A 16,766-nucleotide genomic window follows, 5' to 3' on the forward strand; every position below is an offset into this window, starting at 1 on the left:
CACCCAGGTGCCCCAGTTATGGTTCATTTTTATTACCGCCAACAATATTTAGTTTGTTGCTCTCCCAAGTAAGTACAGATTCCTTGTCTTCCAGACATACTACATAATTACTTCCTTAGGATAAATGTATATGTTAATTTTAATGAGTTATACTGAATATAAAATTGACCCACTTTACAAATTTTCATTTGCATAGGTTTTATAAATGTATCATTCATTGAGCAATCCCTCATTCTTGAAATTGTCCTCAGCTCCTGTGACCTGACTTCGGTTTCCTTCTTTAAATCTCTTCTTCTTTGTCCTATTTGCAGTATCCTCCTCCTCTGCCCACATCTTGATGCTGGGCTTCTCCTGGGTTCCATCTCGGACCCCATTTTCCATGGATGATCTCACCCACTCCCTCCCCCCATTTATATGCCAGTAATTCTCAAATTGTTAGGTAAGCTCAGATCTTTCCTGAACAGCCAACTGGTTTGTCTACCTCCTAACTGATCTATTTCCCCCTTATGCAATAAATTCCCTTAGAGGGAAATGCATCTTAGTGTAAAAAATTGACAAAATATTAGTAATTGCAGCTATGTTCCTTATTCTTTCTACTTTTGTATATGTTTGAAATTTTTCATCATAAAAAATTAAAATGAGAGGGCAGGTTAATGAAAAAGGAGAAAACAGGAATAAGAAAAAAAAAAAAAAAAGGTCTTACGATCCTGGGAATGCTTGTTTACAGAACCAAAGGGCTATCTGTAAAAGTCCTTGACTCTGGCAATCAATCCTGGCAGCAAATCTGGGTTTATCTCATGCACACGTCCTCTGTTTCTCTGCAACCCATATGAAACACTCAGAGAGTTTCTCAGGGACAGGAAATTGCAGGGTTTTGTTTTTTCTGTTAAGAACACTAACTCTTAACTGCAATGAGGCAGTTCCTCAGTCCTAGAACCATCAATTGCTGCCATCAAATTGCAACGTAATAAGCTAAAAATGGTCAAGTTGCCTATGTTCTGCTAGCATTAGTGATAAAGTGGCTAACTATAAATTCAGATCACAGGAAAACCCATGGTAGCACATGGTAAACTCTGTACTTGGGGGAACCACTTTTACCTTCATCACTGTCAAAAACAAGAGACAGCATGGCACTTGGCCCCTAGTAGCCTCTCATGTTTAATTGAACTGAAACCCTTAGAGGAAAGGGGCCACAATAATTAGAATGCCACTTAGCATAGGAAAAAATTATGATAAGAGATTAGGAAGACAAATTTATAAATTACTTCCTAAAACAATAAATATTCCTTCCCCAGTCACTAGAAATTTGATTAGGACAAGAAACATAGATGAGAGAAAGGATAAGAATGATAGAAGCCCAAAGCATCAGGTCAATTAAGATTGGGAGGGAGAAAAAAAAAAAAAAAAGATTGGGAGGGAGAAATTTTGGTTTCATTCATATCCTTCTTTAATAAAGTACTTAAAAAACGTTTGGGGCACCTGGCTGGCTCAGTTGATAGAGCATGCGACTCTTGATCTCAGGGTCATGAGTTCAAGCTCCATGTTGGGCATGTCCTACTTTTAAAAAAATGGTAAAATAATAACAATAAAAACAAAACCTTCCCCCCTACCACTTCTTTTTGTCCTTCCCTTTCTCATTGTCTTCATTAACAGTGCTTGCTAATTCTTAGGTGTCCACACACTATGGAATGTCAGGGAGCTGGCATTCTGTTGCCTGGGGGTATGTAATACACAGATCCTTTCTTTCATTTTGCCTCTTTGGCCTAAAAATGAAATTCTAGTAAATATCACTTTTTAGTGTTGTTAATTTAATGAGTTGTTCCTAATTTGAAGCCCCTACCTGTATCTTGGTGTGAGAATTAGTAAAATAAGTAACCCTAAGCCATTTTAAATTGGGGTAAGAAAGGCACTATGAAAACATGAGGTATTGCTGCTCGAATTGGTAAAAACACAACTAAACTTGGTTTCTTTAGAACATTTTGAGACCAAGGACCATAATACAACACAGTTAAGAGCTTGCTTCAGGACAATATCTTCCCCATTCCACACCTTTCCTTACTACTTTTTTGTGTGCTACTGTAAACTCCTTCACCGTCTGACCAAGACATTTCCTAATGACCAGCTACATCAATCTGGCTTTATCCCATTCTCATTCCGTAAGCAATGGTAGGGCTGCAACATCATGAAATTAATTCCTAGAAGTCACAAAACAAGATTTTGACAAGAGGGGATGTCCTTCATTTAGAGTTTCCTTCTGGATAAGATACTGGGGGCCTTGTTGCAGGGAATTCTTGAGAGAAAACAAAAGGAGGATGAGGGATTGTGATGGGTCCCCTCCCCCAAAGAAAAATATCAATAACCCTGTTGACAGTGTAAAACAGTGTTTCTATCTGGGGTCAGGGCCAGAGCAAGGGATACTGTATCCCACTCATCCTCTTCCTCTGATAAAGCCCCAGCCAGTACAGTAAAGTCTTCTTTCAGAAGAGCCTAGCTGCCTTTTTTTAAAAAGTGCTTGAAAAAGAAAGGGACAAAGGACAACTGGAATTAAGAGGATTTCCAATCTGTTCTGGTGGCTGGTCCAGAAGGATGCTTCAGTCCCTGCTTCTCATCTGCCTCTTCATCACAATGATACCTGCATCACCAGTGGGTGAGTCTTGCGTTGAGCACTTGGCACAACACACTTTTTGTTGTAGGACTTTGCTATTATGTCCAGATTAAGAGTATCTTAAATTCCAGTATCTTAAATACTGGTTTTAGAATAGTGTCAGAAAACCTATGATAACCTACCATAGATACATTTTCAAAGATTTCCTATTTCATGTTCCAGTTAGCCTCTTGCCTGGGCATCCGGAATTCCCGTGGATCTACCGTCCCCAACAGCTTTCCACTAGATAAATTTTTCTCGGAGTCCATGTAGAAAGAATTCTAACCTCTTTATATAATAGGCACTTTTGCAATTCCAACTTTAAGAGCAAAAATATAACCTTTAGAGTTGAGGATAGAGGGTTTTTTGTTTTTTGTTTTTTTCTTTAATGAATACAAGGTGCTGAACGAAAGCTCTATCCCTGTGAAAGACAAGAACTTCTCAGTCTGGACATCTGAAAAATATGACTATTGCATAGACTGAGGGAATCTTAAACTCTTTCCCTCCTTAGCCTTGGCACCAAAGTTGCCAAGAAGGCAAAACAAAGTTTCAATTCCAGTTACTAACACATTTCTCCTTTTTCCAATAGAATTTAAGTTCTAATTGGAAGAGAGGGTGAGAAGAGGTTGAGTTGGACAGAGCCATCCTTCTCGGCCTTCTGTGTAGTTCTGTTTAGTTGACCCTGATTTATTTCTTCACGATAATTCAGATCTTGCGCTAGCACCTTCAAGGGTACACATTAAAAATAGGCTTGAGACCCTAAGGAGATGTGGAAATTAAGGTAATATGGTATCCTAGATGGGATCCTGGAATAAAGACACAAGCAAAAACTAAGGAAATCTGTACTATGGATTTGAGTTGATAATAATACATTACTACCGGATCATTAATTGTGTAAAAGATACCACACCAACGAATGATGTTTAATAATAGGGGAAATGGCACTGAGTATATGGAAACTCTGTACTGCTTTCTCAAGTATGCCCTAAATCTAAATCTATTAGAGTTTTGAACTAAGTTTAATTACCCTGTATCTGCTGCCAATAATTAGCCAAGACTTGTCTAAGCAAAAGCCGCCCCCACCACCTCGGAATTACCACTTCCCGTTCTTTCCTTTTTATTACTTACTTTCCCTTTAGTACCTCCTGTTCCCATCACAGATCTTTCATCCCAGATCTTTCTTATGTTATCTATTTTTTGCAGCCCTTCTAGGACGTTTGACTCAATGCCAAAAGTGAGATAAAGGGAAAGCTTTAGGGGATGGGGAGAAGGGAGGGGGTCTTGCCCAAAGGGAGAGGGAAGTGAGAGAAAAAGAGGGGAAGGAAAGGAGAGGAGGAGGAGGGGGCAGGAAGCAAGGGGGGGGGCGTAGGGAGAAGGGAAGGAGAAGGAAGGAAGAACGCGGGGAGCTTCCGGACCCAGGACCCAGCCCAGGGGCACCGTCCCCTGCACCTGGACTGCTGGGAGCGGAAGGGCAAGGACGCTGCCCGAGGTCTGCTCTCCGCGCTTGGCCGCCGCGAGGGGCTGGCCCTGGGGACACGCTGGCGTCTGCGCTTCCGGGGTGGGGGAACTCGGGAGGGGCCACCAGGCAGGACTGCGGGTCAAGACTGAGGAACTTTCCGGGCCGGCCAGGCCTGGACTCAACTTTTGAAAGGAACCCGCGGGCATGTTTTTGAAGGTCTCCTATTTAAGGAATGTGTATTAAGGCAACTAAGAATGCAGTGTGCATAATTCCAGGCTCCCAGGAGAGACCCAAAACAAGAATACCAGTGGCCAGATTATTAAAGGATTGACAGGTGGAGAGGTATGGGTTATTGAATGTCAGGAAATATTGCTTGGGTGGGTGGGGCACCTAGGTTGTTAAGAGTCTGCCTTCCGCTCAGGTCCTGGAATAGAGCCCTGCAGGGGGTTCTCTGCTCCTCAGGGAGCCTGCTTCTCCTTCTCCCTCTGCCTGCTACTCTGCCTACTTGTGCTCCCTCTCTGTCTCTCTGTCAAAAAAATTAACAAAATAGAAAGAAAGGAAGGAAGGAAGGAAGGAAGGAAGGAAGGAAGGAAGAAAGAAAGAAAGAAAGAAAGAAAAAAAAGAAAATAAGAAAGAAATATTGCGTGGGGAAGTTAAAAAATGTACTTATTTTATAGAAGCTAGTGGGTAAATTCCCCCCATTTGGGCCATATGTCCCCTTCAATGAGAGGAAGTGAACTTTTAACAAATAACACAAGAAATGATGGTTAAATTTAAGGAAAAACTTTATAAATCATGAAATAGTTATTGAGGGCGGTTTAGGAATTTCTGCAAAAGCCATTAAAAGTTGAGTACCTAACCATTTCTTATAAAATTAGAGCCAAGGAGATCAACCAACTATTTCTATGAATTTATAATCACCTGTGAAATTGCCCTGGAAACCTTGCTTCTTAAGAGAACCACAGCTGGGAGAGCAGATGACGGAATTTTTCCAGTTTGAGAGGGGAAAGTCTGTATGAGGACATTCCCTGCCCTCAAGTGACATCAAATATGGTCCAGGGTACAGCTGGGATACCTCAGGGACATTTTAAAAGAGGGAGTGGCCCCTGCCATGTGCAACTCTGCAAACGTGTTGTTTCCAGAAAATGCAACAGCCTACTTATTTCCTGTCCCATACTATCGTATTCTCTTTGGGGTCATTAGCACTAGGCTACACCCTCCTCTGTATGTGACTGAATTTAGAGAGTGAGCTGGACTTTGAAATGGAGACTGGGAAAATCCAAAATATTTTCTAGACAACTTAAATTTTATGATCATGGCCCATCATATTTAATTATTGGGCAGTGTTTGCTAAAACTGAATTTTCTGCCTACAATTTTCTGCCTTAATGTGAATTCTCTGCCTACAATGTTAGGTAAGTCAGCCTCCTGTGCATTACAAAGGGTGGTACTCTCTGGCTGGTGTTCCTTTCTAGAATTTCTTTGTTTAATAGGCTCTTCCTAAAGACAATTTCCCTACATAAATTCAATGCTTCCCTGAAATTGAGAGAAACAATGAGAATATTGGGGTTACTGGTGTCTGTAGTTATTAAAATACTTTTGATGAGATATTTGTCCATGCGATTTATGCACTAAAAATGCAAGCTTGAGAAATTTGGCTCTATTATACATGTGGTGCCATGCTAATTGTTTATACACAAAGTTCATATTTTCAATGAGCTGATGGCATGTATACCAACATTCACTTTGAGAATATCTTTGGTAATAATATGTCAGTATGCTGTGTATTTCAATATAGTGGACATGTGTCAGAGATATTTTCCTTTTCAGTGGAATGAGATGTGTATCTTATTAACTAAGCACATTTTCCAACAGGACAAACTTTCACCCACAATCTTGCTTACAAAGGACCATCCAAATAGTTTTTGAAAATTTCCAAAGATAAAGAGCTTACAACACTGTCATAGTCCTCTCCATTACTCCATACCTGAATTAAAAGGTTCTCCCCCCAATAGTTTGTTCTTGCTCTTGTAACACAATACCTAGAGTTGTGAGAACTGATGCATACTCTTCAGCCTTTTTTTCCCTCCCAACTATAGTTCTCAACTTCTCCAGTTGGTAATTGTTTTGACTCCCTTAAAAGTCTGTCACTTTTCTCTGGATACTAGGTTTGTCCATACTTTCATATAATATGGTCTCCAGTTCAACATAATATTCAGAATATTTTCTGACCACTACAGAGTTCAGCAAGACTATAATCCTAACCTCCCTTGGTCTGAACAACTATCCTCAATAAATGATTACTCTGGATAAAAAGTTTGGTCCCAAAGTAACACTAAACCTTAGATTCAAAATAATTTTGTAAAAGGCATTTATAAAGCATGTTTAAGTCAATGTAAGGAATCTTAAACAGCTACTGTGGGGGATTTTAGGTTATTTCTTTCTTTCTTTATTTCTTTTTTAGATTTTATTTATTTATTTTGAGAGAAGACAGTGAGAAAGAGCATGAGAGGCGAGAAGGTCAGAGGGAGAAGCAGACTCCCCATGGAGCTGGGAGCCTGATGCGGGACTCGATCCCGGGGCTCCGGGACCGTGACCTGAGCCGAAGGCAGTTGCTTAACCAACTGAGCCACCCAGGTGCCCGAGGTTATTTCTTTCTTAAAAAAAAAAAAGAAAGAAAGAAAGAAAGAAAAGAAAGCCAAAATGTAAGATCAGGATGCTGGACTCAGACTATTGCCATTGTAATTAGAAACCTCACAAGGTGCCTGTGACGTGTCTTTTCATTCCCAGCCCTAGATCCTTGCTCTGCTTACATCAGTTTGAATGAGCCATGGAGGAACACTGACCATCAGTTCGATGAGTCTCAAGGATCCCCTCTTTGTGACAACCATGTGGATGGGGAGTGGTACCGCTTCACGGGCATGGCAGGGGATGCCATGCCCACCTTTTGCATACCAGAAAACCACTGTGGAACCCATGCCCCCGTCTGGCTCAATGGCAGCCACCCTCTAGAAGGTGATGGCATCGTGCAACGCCAGGCCTGTGCCAGCTTCAACGGGAACTGCTGTCTCTGGAACACCACGGTGGAGGTCAAGGCTTGCCTGGGAGGCTACTATGTGTACCGTCTGACCAAGCCCAGTGTCTGCTTTCATGTCTACTGTGGTCGTGAGTACCTTCTCTGTGCTATTTTTCCTCCCCAATAAGGCATCAGATGGCATCAGGAAAATACTATATGAAATCCAGTTATGGTAGTATCTCAGAGTCTGGATAACATTGACTTAGGGCCACAGGTAACTTCAGATTGTGATTTCTGTGATCTGTTCTTGGGTTTCCGAAAATGTCTTAAAGAAACCGAAAGGGAGAGGAGCTGTGACTCTGATCAGTTCTTTTTTATTTTTTCTTTGTCCCATTCAAACAAAACATTAGAAAATGAAGTGTTGATTTGGGTTACCTACATAGTGGATTTCCAACCATTTTGAGTATGGAGGACTCCTTTTTAAGATCTATATCAAACATTCACAAGGTAGCATTGTGCTTGGTATCCAATGATTTCTTTAAATGATATGTAATGGGAAAAAGCTACTTAAGGTTGGGAGTATTTTTAAAATGAATTTTTGTATTAGTCCCATCAAAATCTATATGCATTTAAAAAACAGAGTACATAGAAGAGTAGGGCATAACACTTCTTTATTCTACAGCTCACATTTGGTGAGATTTTAGATTTGCAGAGATTCTATGCCTATGGATCTGAAGTTGGAAACCATTGATCTGAATGACAGAGGTCCCTGGGCAGTATCCCTTTCCATTGGATCACATAAATCCTGAACAATGAGAACCCTCTCAATGTTGTCCATGAACTCATACCTCATGATTGAACTCATGAGGCTTTCTTATGAATGAGAGTGTTCTCTGGTCCTTTCCTCTCATGCAAGGTCAACTTCATCCTTCCACAGATTTTTATGACATCTGCGACGAGGACTGCCATGGCACCTGTGTGGATGCCAGCGAGTGCACATGCTCTCCAGGGACAGTGCTAGGCCCCGACATGCAGACATGCTTCGGTAAGAAACTAATCTTGAAGTAGAAATGAGCCATTCTGATCAGAAGGACACATCAAACCCTTTCTGATGCAAAGCTCTGTGGTTTTTCTAGTTTGTGTCTCTAAACACTTAAAATCCATGACTAGGGCCTCAAACTAAGTTTATATCGTGTGTGGGGACAGATTAAGTTGCACTGTGCAGTACAACAGTCTCTAGCCATGTGTGGCTTGGAGCTCTTGAAATGTAGCTAGTATGGACGAAAAACTCAGTTTTAATTTTACCTAATTTTAATATAAAAGCTGATACTTGGCTCAGTCATTGGAAAACTGAAAATGTTTGGGACAACTTTAGTAACCAACTGTAAATCTTATGACTCTAAATACCAATCAAGTATTTCCAATGAAAATTTAACATCCAAATTGGGATGTTCTCTAGGTATAAAATACATACTCCATTCATTCAAAAAAAGAAATGGGAAATGTCTCAATTTTAATCAATTTTATTTATTTATTTTTAAAGATTTTATTTATTTATTTGACAGAGAGAAATCACAAGTAGATGGAGAGGCAGGCAGGCAGAGAGAGAGAGAGGGAAGCAGGCCTCCCGCTGAGCAGAGAGCCCGATGCGGAACTCGATCCCAGGACCCTGAGATCATGACCTGAGTTGAAGGCAGCGGCTTAACCCACTGAGCCACCCAGGCGCCCTGACAATTTTAATCAATTTTAATATTGATTTTATATTGAGATGAAATATTTTAGACATATTGAATTAAATAAAATGTATTATTAGAATTTTTTATATGACTAATAGAAATTTTTAAATTATTTATGTGGCTTGCTTTGTATTTCTATTAGATGATTTTGGTCTAGAATTATCAAAGGACAAACTCCTACAGCTTCACTACCATAATTTTGGTTTCTCTGAATAGCAAGAAAGGGGAGTCAGATTATTTTCTAGGAAATCTAGAGTTGTTTACTTGTACACATGTGTTGTTATCTGTAGCCGGAAGAGAAGAGAGTTGAGAAACCCAAGATTGAAGATCATATCTTTTCCCATTATGAAGCTTTTTGTATTCACACTCAAATAGATTTAAACGTCATCCAGAGAGAAGGGGAGGATTGGCCCATACCTGCTTCCTCAAGAAGACTAGTAACTGGTCAGAATGGAATGGGGTCTATGTTGAAAAATAGATAAAAAGGTTCTTATTTTAGAAGAATTTTTTTCTTCAGCCTCCTGAATGAACCCACTGACCGTTCTATGAGCATGTTCATGCCTCCCCATACCAGCTGTTAGGGCTTTTACGTGATGGACTTTGTGTGATTTAATACTAAAAGGTTTGGGATGTAGGAGAGGATGGTTCCTTTAATCTCACGCTCCTTCCCTCCCTCCCTCCGTCCCTCAGTCTCTGTCTCTGTCTCTGTCTCTGTCTCTGTCTCTCTCTCTCTCTCACACACACACACACACACAGGTGCTTGGGAAATATTTGATATCATTTTAAGACAGGCTTTGTTTCATTACTTATCTTTTGTGGGTTTTGTTTGTTTATTTGTTTTTAAATTTATTTATTTGAGAGAGAGAAAGCATGTGCATGCAAATGGGGGAGGCAGAGAGAGAGAATCTCAAGCAGACTCCACACTGAGTGTGGAGCCTGACATGGGACTTGATCCCACAACCCATGAGATCATGACCAAAATCAAGAGTTAGACACTTAACCAACTGAGCTACCTGGTACCCCTCAGCTTTTGTGTCAGTATAACTTTTGACTAAGTAAGATAGTTAGAGAACAAGGTAGAGAGGCAGAGAGAGAAGCAGGCTCCCTGCTGAGCAAGAAGCCCAATGTGGGATGCGATCCTAGGACCCTGGGATCATGACCTGAGCCGAAGGCAGAGATTTAGCTGACTGAGCCTCAGGTAATCTCTTATATTATTTTCTTATGTATGCTCCCAGGGTTTTTTTAGGCAAATATAAAAAATACAAATATATATGTCTATTTACTGCCCTTTTCAAACCAAAATTTGCATATCATACACATCTTTTACATAACAATTTATCTAGGACATCATTGCCTAGCAGTGCATCGGGGAAAACCCCCAGTTCCTACCGGAGGTCTGCCTGTCAGTTTCAGGGAATCATGAATTCCCTGAAATTAAAGGCAAAATTTTGTATTAATGTGCCTATGCCAGTTTTCCTTTTTTTTTTTTTAATGTAAGATACTTTTAATTCTTCATTTTAAATTATGTAACTTTTTTCAGCCAGATGAAGAATAAAGGAAAATAATCCAATAGCCAGGATGCTATAATAATATAACTCATGTAGGGGCCCCTGGATGGCTCAGCGGGTTAAAGCCTTTGCCTTCAGCCCAGGTCATGATCCCAGGGTCCTGGGATCGAGCCCCGCATTGGGCTCTCTGCTCAATGCAGAGCCTGCTTCTCTCTCTCTCTGCCTGCCTCTCTGCCTACTTGTGTTCTCTGTCAAATAAATAAATAAAATCTTTAAAAAATATATATAACTCATGTACCCAGATTTAACCAGAGTTAATTTTTTTCTTTTTCTTTTTAATAAAATTTTACAAATACAAGTAAAGCCATCTCATTCCATTTCCTTTTTCATCTTCCTGTTCCATCCTCCAGGGCTAATCACTGTTTTGAAGTTAGGGCGTATTCTTCTGGTCCCTGTTTTTAGGCTTTTATTCTTTGTGTATGCACCCGTAAGAATATAGAGCATTATTTTTGTTCTTGAAATTGACATTAAAATGATACTGCATGTGCGAGATTTTCTCTAGAGCAAACCCATAAAAGTGGAATGGCTGGGACGCAGAGTATCTAAGGTTGTAAATGACAACAAACTCCTAAATAACAATGGCTTAAATCAGTGCAAGTGTATTGCTCTCTCACATTTAAAAAAAAAAAAATCAGTCTCAAGATAAACTGTGCAGGCTTGGGACAGCGTGTGGCCACATTCAGGAGAGCTGCTAGCGTCTCTGTCACCATCTACCTTCCAGGTGGTAGTGGTTCCAACTCAAAATCAACTATTTCTAATGAAAATTTAGCATCCAAATTGAGATGTGCTCTAGGTGTAAGGTACATACTCCAATCATTCAAAAAAGGAGAAGGGAGAGGCAGACTCCCCACTGAGCAGGGAGCCCTATGCAGGACTCCATCCCAGGATCCTGGGATCATGACCTGAGTGGAAGGCAGACGCTCAACCCACTGAGCCACACAGACATCCCTATAGTTTCCATTTCTACAAGTGCTATGTTTATTTGGTTTCAATTCTGCCTTGTCTTTTTGCTCACTTCTTTTATCTTGGTTACTATCCTTTCTTTTATCTGCTTAGTAATTTTTAAAATCCTTGTATTATGGATTTTTCTGGATTATTCTGATATTTCCAGTTGAAAACCACCCTTTTGTTATCTTGCCAAGTCATTCTCATAGCGGATCACTTCCTCCTGTGTAGTGTTTCATGGCAAACCACCTTCTGTCGTAATTGTGTTTCTGTGGAACCACACTGACCGCCTGATTTGTGGAGGTTTGACTACAGAGCAGTTTTTCAAATGCTTCTGTCAGGTATCATTGAAGCTTCGTTGGTCCAAGCCAAATTTTGTACCAATTTCTCAGCTGCAAATTCATGTTTCAAACATGGCAAGGCCTGACTTGGGGTTCCTGTTGTTTATGAAGGATTTTCTCTCTCCTGGAGCCTCAGAGCAGGCTTGCTTACTGTGTCCGTGGGCCTTGGGGCAAAGTTCTTCTACTCCTCCCTTCAGTATAGGGATATCTTTTCTGAGGTCATGGGGGGAAGCAGGGTTTCTGTTATAGCTCACCTCCTTTCCTGGTCCCAAGGCCATGCCTTCTATCACCTCATGGGTGTTTAAATCCCAGTAATCCCAACCCCAAGCCATGATACATTTAGTTCCCAAGCTTCCTTTTCTTTGTAGAAGGAAGGAGATCGACAATTGTTCCCAGCTATGCCTTTTTTAATTGCAAGAGTCCATATCCTTCATCATATTCTTAGAAAGATGAGCAATCATTGCTTAAGTATAGTGTGGAAATAGTCCAATATTTAAAATAGACTTCAGGGGATGCCTGGATGGCTTAGTTGGGTTAAGCCTCTGCCTTTGGCTCAGGTCATGATCTCAGGGTCCTGGGATAGAGCCCTGCATTGGGCTCTCTGCTCAGCAGAGAGCCTGCTTCCTCCTCTCTCCCTGCCTGCCTCTCTGCTTACTTGTCATCTCTCTCTGTGTCAAATAAATAAATAAAATCTTTAAAAAAATATTAAAAAAATAAAATGGACTTCAAGGGCTATTGTTCATGTTATAAGAGAACACTGTTTCACACAAAATTTTTATCAGCTATTTACTTCTGTGATATAAGTTCCTTCAATGTATTTATTTATTTATTTTAAAACTTTTTGTTTTATCCTTCATGTATTTCCACTTTTTTTTTTTAAGATTTTTTTTTTATTATTTATTTGACAGGCAGAGATCACAAGTAGGCAGAGAGAGAGAGAGAGAGAGAGAGGTGGAAGCAGGCTCCCTGCTGAGCAGAGAGCCCGATGCAGGGCTCAATCCCAGGACCCTGGGATCACAACCTGAGCTGAAGGCAGAAGCTTTAACCCACTGAGCCACCTAGGCACCCCAGCTTTGATGTATTTAAAACACAGTTTGATTTATAAGTCTATCTTTATTTAGCAAATCTTCAGGAACTCACTAGAGAAAGTGATATTTACCCATACAAAAAAATATAGGTGAATCCGGATAACAACAACAAAAAAACCCCAAAACTTTATTTTGCCTATTTTGGTCTTAGAAGGGGATTAATTGGCAAATGGCTAAGTGCCTTCTGCTCTAGCTGGAGCAAATGGACAAATAACTTGGTTGAAGAGACCAGGTTGATGGAAGTGGTTATAAGGATTATAGCCAAGGAGTCAATGAATCAACAGGCTCTGAAAGATGTGAAGATTCTGCTAAGGGGCTTGGGGAAAGATCAAGTTGCTCAGCAAACAGGACGTAAGTGGTGTGGTTTCTCTCCCACAGATGAAAATGAATGTGAGCAAAACAATGGTGGCTGCAGTGAGATCTGTGTAAACCTGAAAAATTCGTATCGCTGTGAGTGTGGGGTTGGCCGTGTGCTAAGAAGTGATGGCAAGACATGTGAAGGTGAGAATGGGCAAAAAGGAATTCAAGTCAAGAGCCCAAACTAAACCATTGGCTTATTCTTTGATTGATGTTCATGAAACTGTCCAACATTAGGAGAGAGTCAAGGTTGGGCTGTGTAAAGAAATGACAAAAAGGGGTTCATTGTTATTGAGGACGGTCATGTTGTAGGCAGAATTCAGTATTGACTTTATCTTCAGTATTTGAAAGGAGGGAGTTCTTGCATTTTGCAAGAGGCAGAGAGCCATTTTCTTTTCTTTTCTTTTCTTTTCTTTTTTAAAGTAAACTCTACCCTCAACGTGCTGCTCAAACTTAAAACCCTGAGATCAACAGTTGCAGGCTGTCTACAGACTGAGCCATCCAGGTTCCCACATTTTAATTTGGGAAATAAAAATAGAGTATTATGTGTCTCTCAAATTTTAATGTGCCCATAAATTGTATGGGATCTTTTTAAAATGCAGATGCTGATTCAGTAGGTCTGGGCTCAGGCAAAGATAGTACATTTCTGCATAACTTCTAGGTGACATCTCTGCTGCAGATCCAAGAACAAATCTGCAGTAGCAAGATAATAGAGGTGGTAGCATAATAAATTGTTTATAGCAGTGGTTCTCGAACATTCCTGCTAAGAAGAATCATCCAGATGCTTTCACACCTGGCTGTTCCCAGGCCTCTCTCCTGGAAACTTCGTTCAGTGGAGTGGGCCTTACAGTTTGTATTTTTGCCGAGTTCCGTTAGGTGAGTCTTACCATCTTGGTGGTTGGGGAAACTGGTTCACAAGAAGCCATTTTATTCCCCCTCTATGCTTTGCATTTATTGGAGATTGATATACTGTGGGGGAGATAGTAACATCCTTTTTTTTTTTTTAAGATTTTATTTATTTATTTGACAGACAGAGATCACAAGTAGGCAGAGAGGCAGGCAGAGAGAGAGGAGGAAGCAGGCTCCCCGCTGAGCAGAGAGCCCGATGCGTGGCTCGATCCCAGGACCCTGGGATCATGACCTGAGCCAAAGGCAGAGGCTTTAACCCACTGAGCCACCCAGGCACCCCAAGATTTCATTTATTTTAGAGAGAGAGAGAACATGAGCAGGGGGAAGGAGCAGAAGGGGAGGAAGAGGGAAGGGAAAAGAATCTCAAGCAGACTCTACACTGAGCGTGGAGCCCCACACGGGGCTTGATCCTACAACCCTGAGATGAAGACCTGAGCTAAAACCAAGAGTTAGGTGCTCAATCAACAACAGGAAGACTATGTATATTTTACGTAATTAAGTAATAAAAAAGAATTTGTAATGTATGTCAAATAGTTGAAATTGTATACTGTGACAATGATAGGAAATTTAGATAATGTCCCTTCTGTAAGGCACATTTGCCCTTGCAAATTATCACAACCAAAATGTTACCATTTCTACTTAAATAAGTCTGAATCTCATGATGTTAGGAGTTGAGGGAACAAAAGAAAAAAAAAAAACCACCTCTTTGAAGATTATATAAAGAGACAAATGACTTAATTATCATTTACAGAGGACATATGATTTGTCCCTGAGGCTAATAAATTAGTGGTATAATACTGTTTATAAGAGTTCATTTTATTCTAGTTATATTCAACATAATAAAATACTACCCCAAAAGGAAAAATTATGGCTAGTTCCCATAATTTATTCCATGCAACAAAGTTTGCATTATTCACTGAAGGACCACTAGCCAGAATATTAAACTACTGTCCCTTATAACAAGACTAAATGTACTTTAAATTTTATTGAATTAGGATAATGTCTTGAATCTTCCTTAAATCTTAATTCTTTTATGCAATAATATTTGCATATGTGAATATTAATGAAATGTTCCATGAGGAACGTTTGTAATTATTCATGAGCATTTTATTGGAAGTATTACTGTTAATCCTCATATAATTTTAAAACCTAATAATCCCAATCAAAAAGTATTTTAACAGAAGATAAAATTTGTACATGAGTTATACTTTAGCCTTAAGATTCATATTTGAAACCCTTACTTTTTTTTTTTAAGATTTATTTAAAGAGAGGGAGAGAACACACGGTGGGGAGAGTGTCGGCAGAGGGAAAGAGAATCTCAAGCAGACTCCCTGCTACGTGAGGAGCGAGATGTAGGGGTCTGTCTTGCAACCTTGAAATCACGACCCAAGCCAAAACCAAGAGTCAGACACTCGACCGACTGAGCCATCCATGTGCCCCTGAAACATTTAAGTTTTATTGATGGTCCAAACATATTTGTTTTCGTTGGTTAGTCTGTAAAATTAGACTTTTTTTAAATAAAAAACTTTTTACTTTTATATAATTTTTATCGTTTTGTTTTATTATGAAAATTATGTTCCTAGAAGAAAATATGGAAGGATAAATGAAAGATAACTAAAATGACCCACAATTCCTCTTGGCAAATCTATCCAAACATTTTGGAATATCCTCATAAGAGGCTTATATCTTTTAAGCTAACTCAGAATTTCAACTTATTTTGTGCTTTGCAGTTTTAGACCTGGAAATATCTGGAGTGAACATTTACTCCAAACCCTTCGTTTTACAAATATTGAAATTGAGACCCCAGGAAATTAAATTACTTACGGAAGATAATTTTTACTGATTGACTTTTAAGATTTATTTATTTGAGAGAGAGAGAGTGCACATGCATGAGCAGGGGGAGGGATAGAGGGAGGAGGAGAGAGAGAATCCCAAGCAGACTCCCCACTGAGTGTGGAGCCCTACGTGGGGCTTGATCTTACAACCCTGAGATCACAATCCAAGCCAAAATCAAGAATCAGATGCTCAACAGACTGAGCCACCCAGGACCCCAGGATGATCACTTTTAGGGAAAAAAAAAAAAAGTCCCATTAATGTTTATCTTAATGTTTTATAGTATATTTTTACACTGTCTTCTACATTGTTATATGTCATGTTCAGCTGTTTCAAAAATCCCTGGCTGTACTTTTATCATTTTTAAGTATCCAGATTTATAACCAGGTAATAGCCTAATCTTTCTTAAGTTTTACAAGAATTAATTCACTGTAAATTTACACTCTATGTATGTTTCACAAAAATTGATTCATCCCCAGTTAATTTACTGATGTTCCAAAGTAATATATATTTTTTACTATTATTGAACTGAGAATTCTGACTATAACTGGAAATCAGTTTATATCTTTCCTTGACCATCTGAGATGATTTGAGAGCATTTTTTAAATTTATCTTACCCCTAGAACAAGGGCAGCAAGTTTTTCTGTGTAGACCAAAAAGTAGATATTTTAGTCTTTGTGGATCATATGGAATCTGTTGAAACTAGTCAAGTCTGCTTTATAGTGAGAAAACCCTCATAGATAATAGATGAATGAATGGGTGTGGCTGTGTACCTGGAAAACTTACAAGGTTGTATAGTGGGCCAGAGTTTGATAAAAGATAATGTCTAGAGCCCACAAAAGTCATTAATTTTTCTCTACTATCTATGAAA

General features: G+C 39.6%; 1 protein-coding gene across 1 annotated transcript in view; it reads left to right on the forward strand.

Moving 5' to 3' along the window:
• Window positions 1–1,545: 1,545 nt before the first annotated feature.
• Window positions 1,546–16,766, forward strand: part of OIT3 (oncoprotein induced transcript 3) — a 28,288-nt gene continuing 13,067 nt past the window's right edge. Inside the window, exons 1-4 of the mRNA XM_004769475.3 lie at window positions 1,546–2,647; window positions 6,893–7,267; window positions 8,056–8,163; window positions 13,175–13,297. Of these exons, the coding sequence (XP_004769532.1) occupies window positions 2,587–2,647; window positions 6,893–7,267; window positions 8,056–8,163; window positions 13,175–13,297 (667 nt within the window). The 5' untranslated portion in view covers window positions 1,546–2,586. The remainder of the gene's footprint in view (window positions 2,648–6,892; window positions 7,268–8,055; window positions 8,164–13,174; window positions 13,298–16,766) is intronic.

This window comes from Mustela putorius, unplaced genomic scaffold, assembly GCF_011764305.1.
Source record: "Mustela putorius furo isolate JIRA1106 unplaced genomic scaffold, ASM1176430v1.1 tig00000698_pilon_pilon_pilon, whole genome shotgun sequence".
Taxonomy (NCBI): domain Eukaryota; kingdom Metazoa; phylum Chordata; class Mammalia; order Carnivora; family Mustelidae; genus Mustela; species Mustela putorius.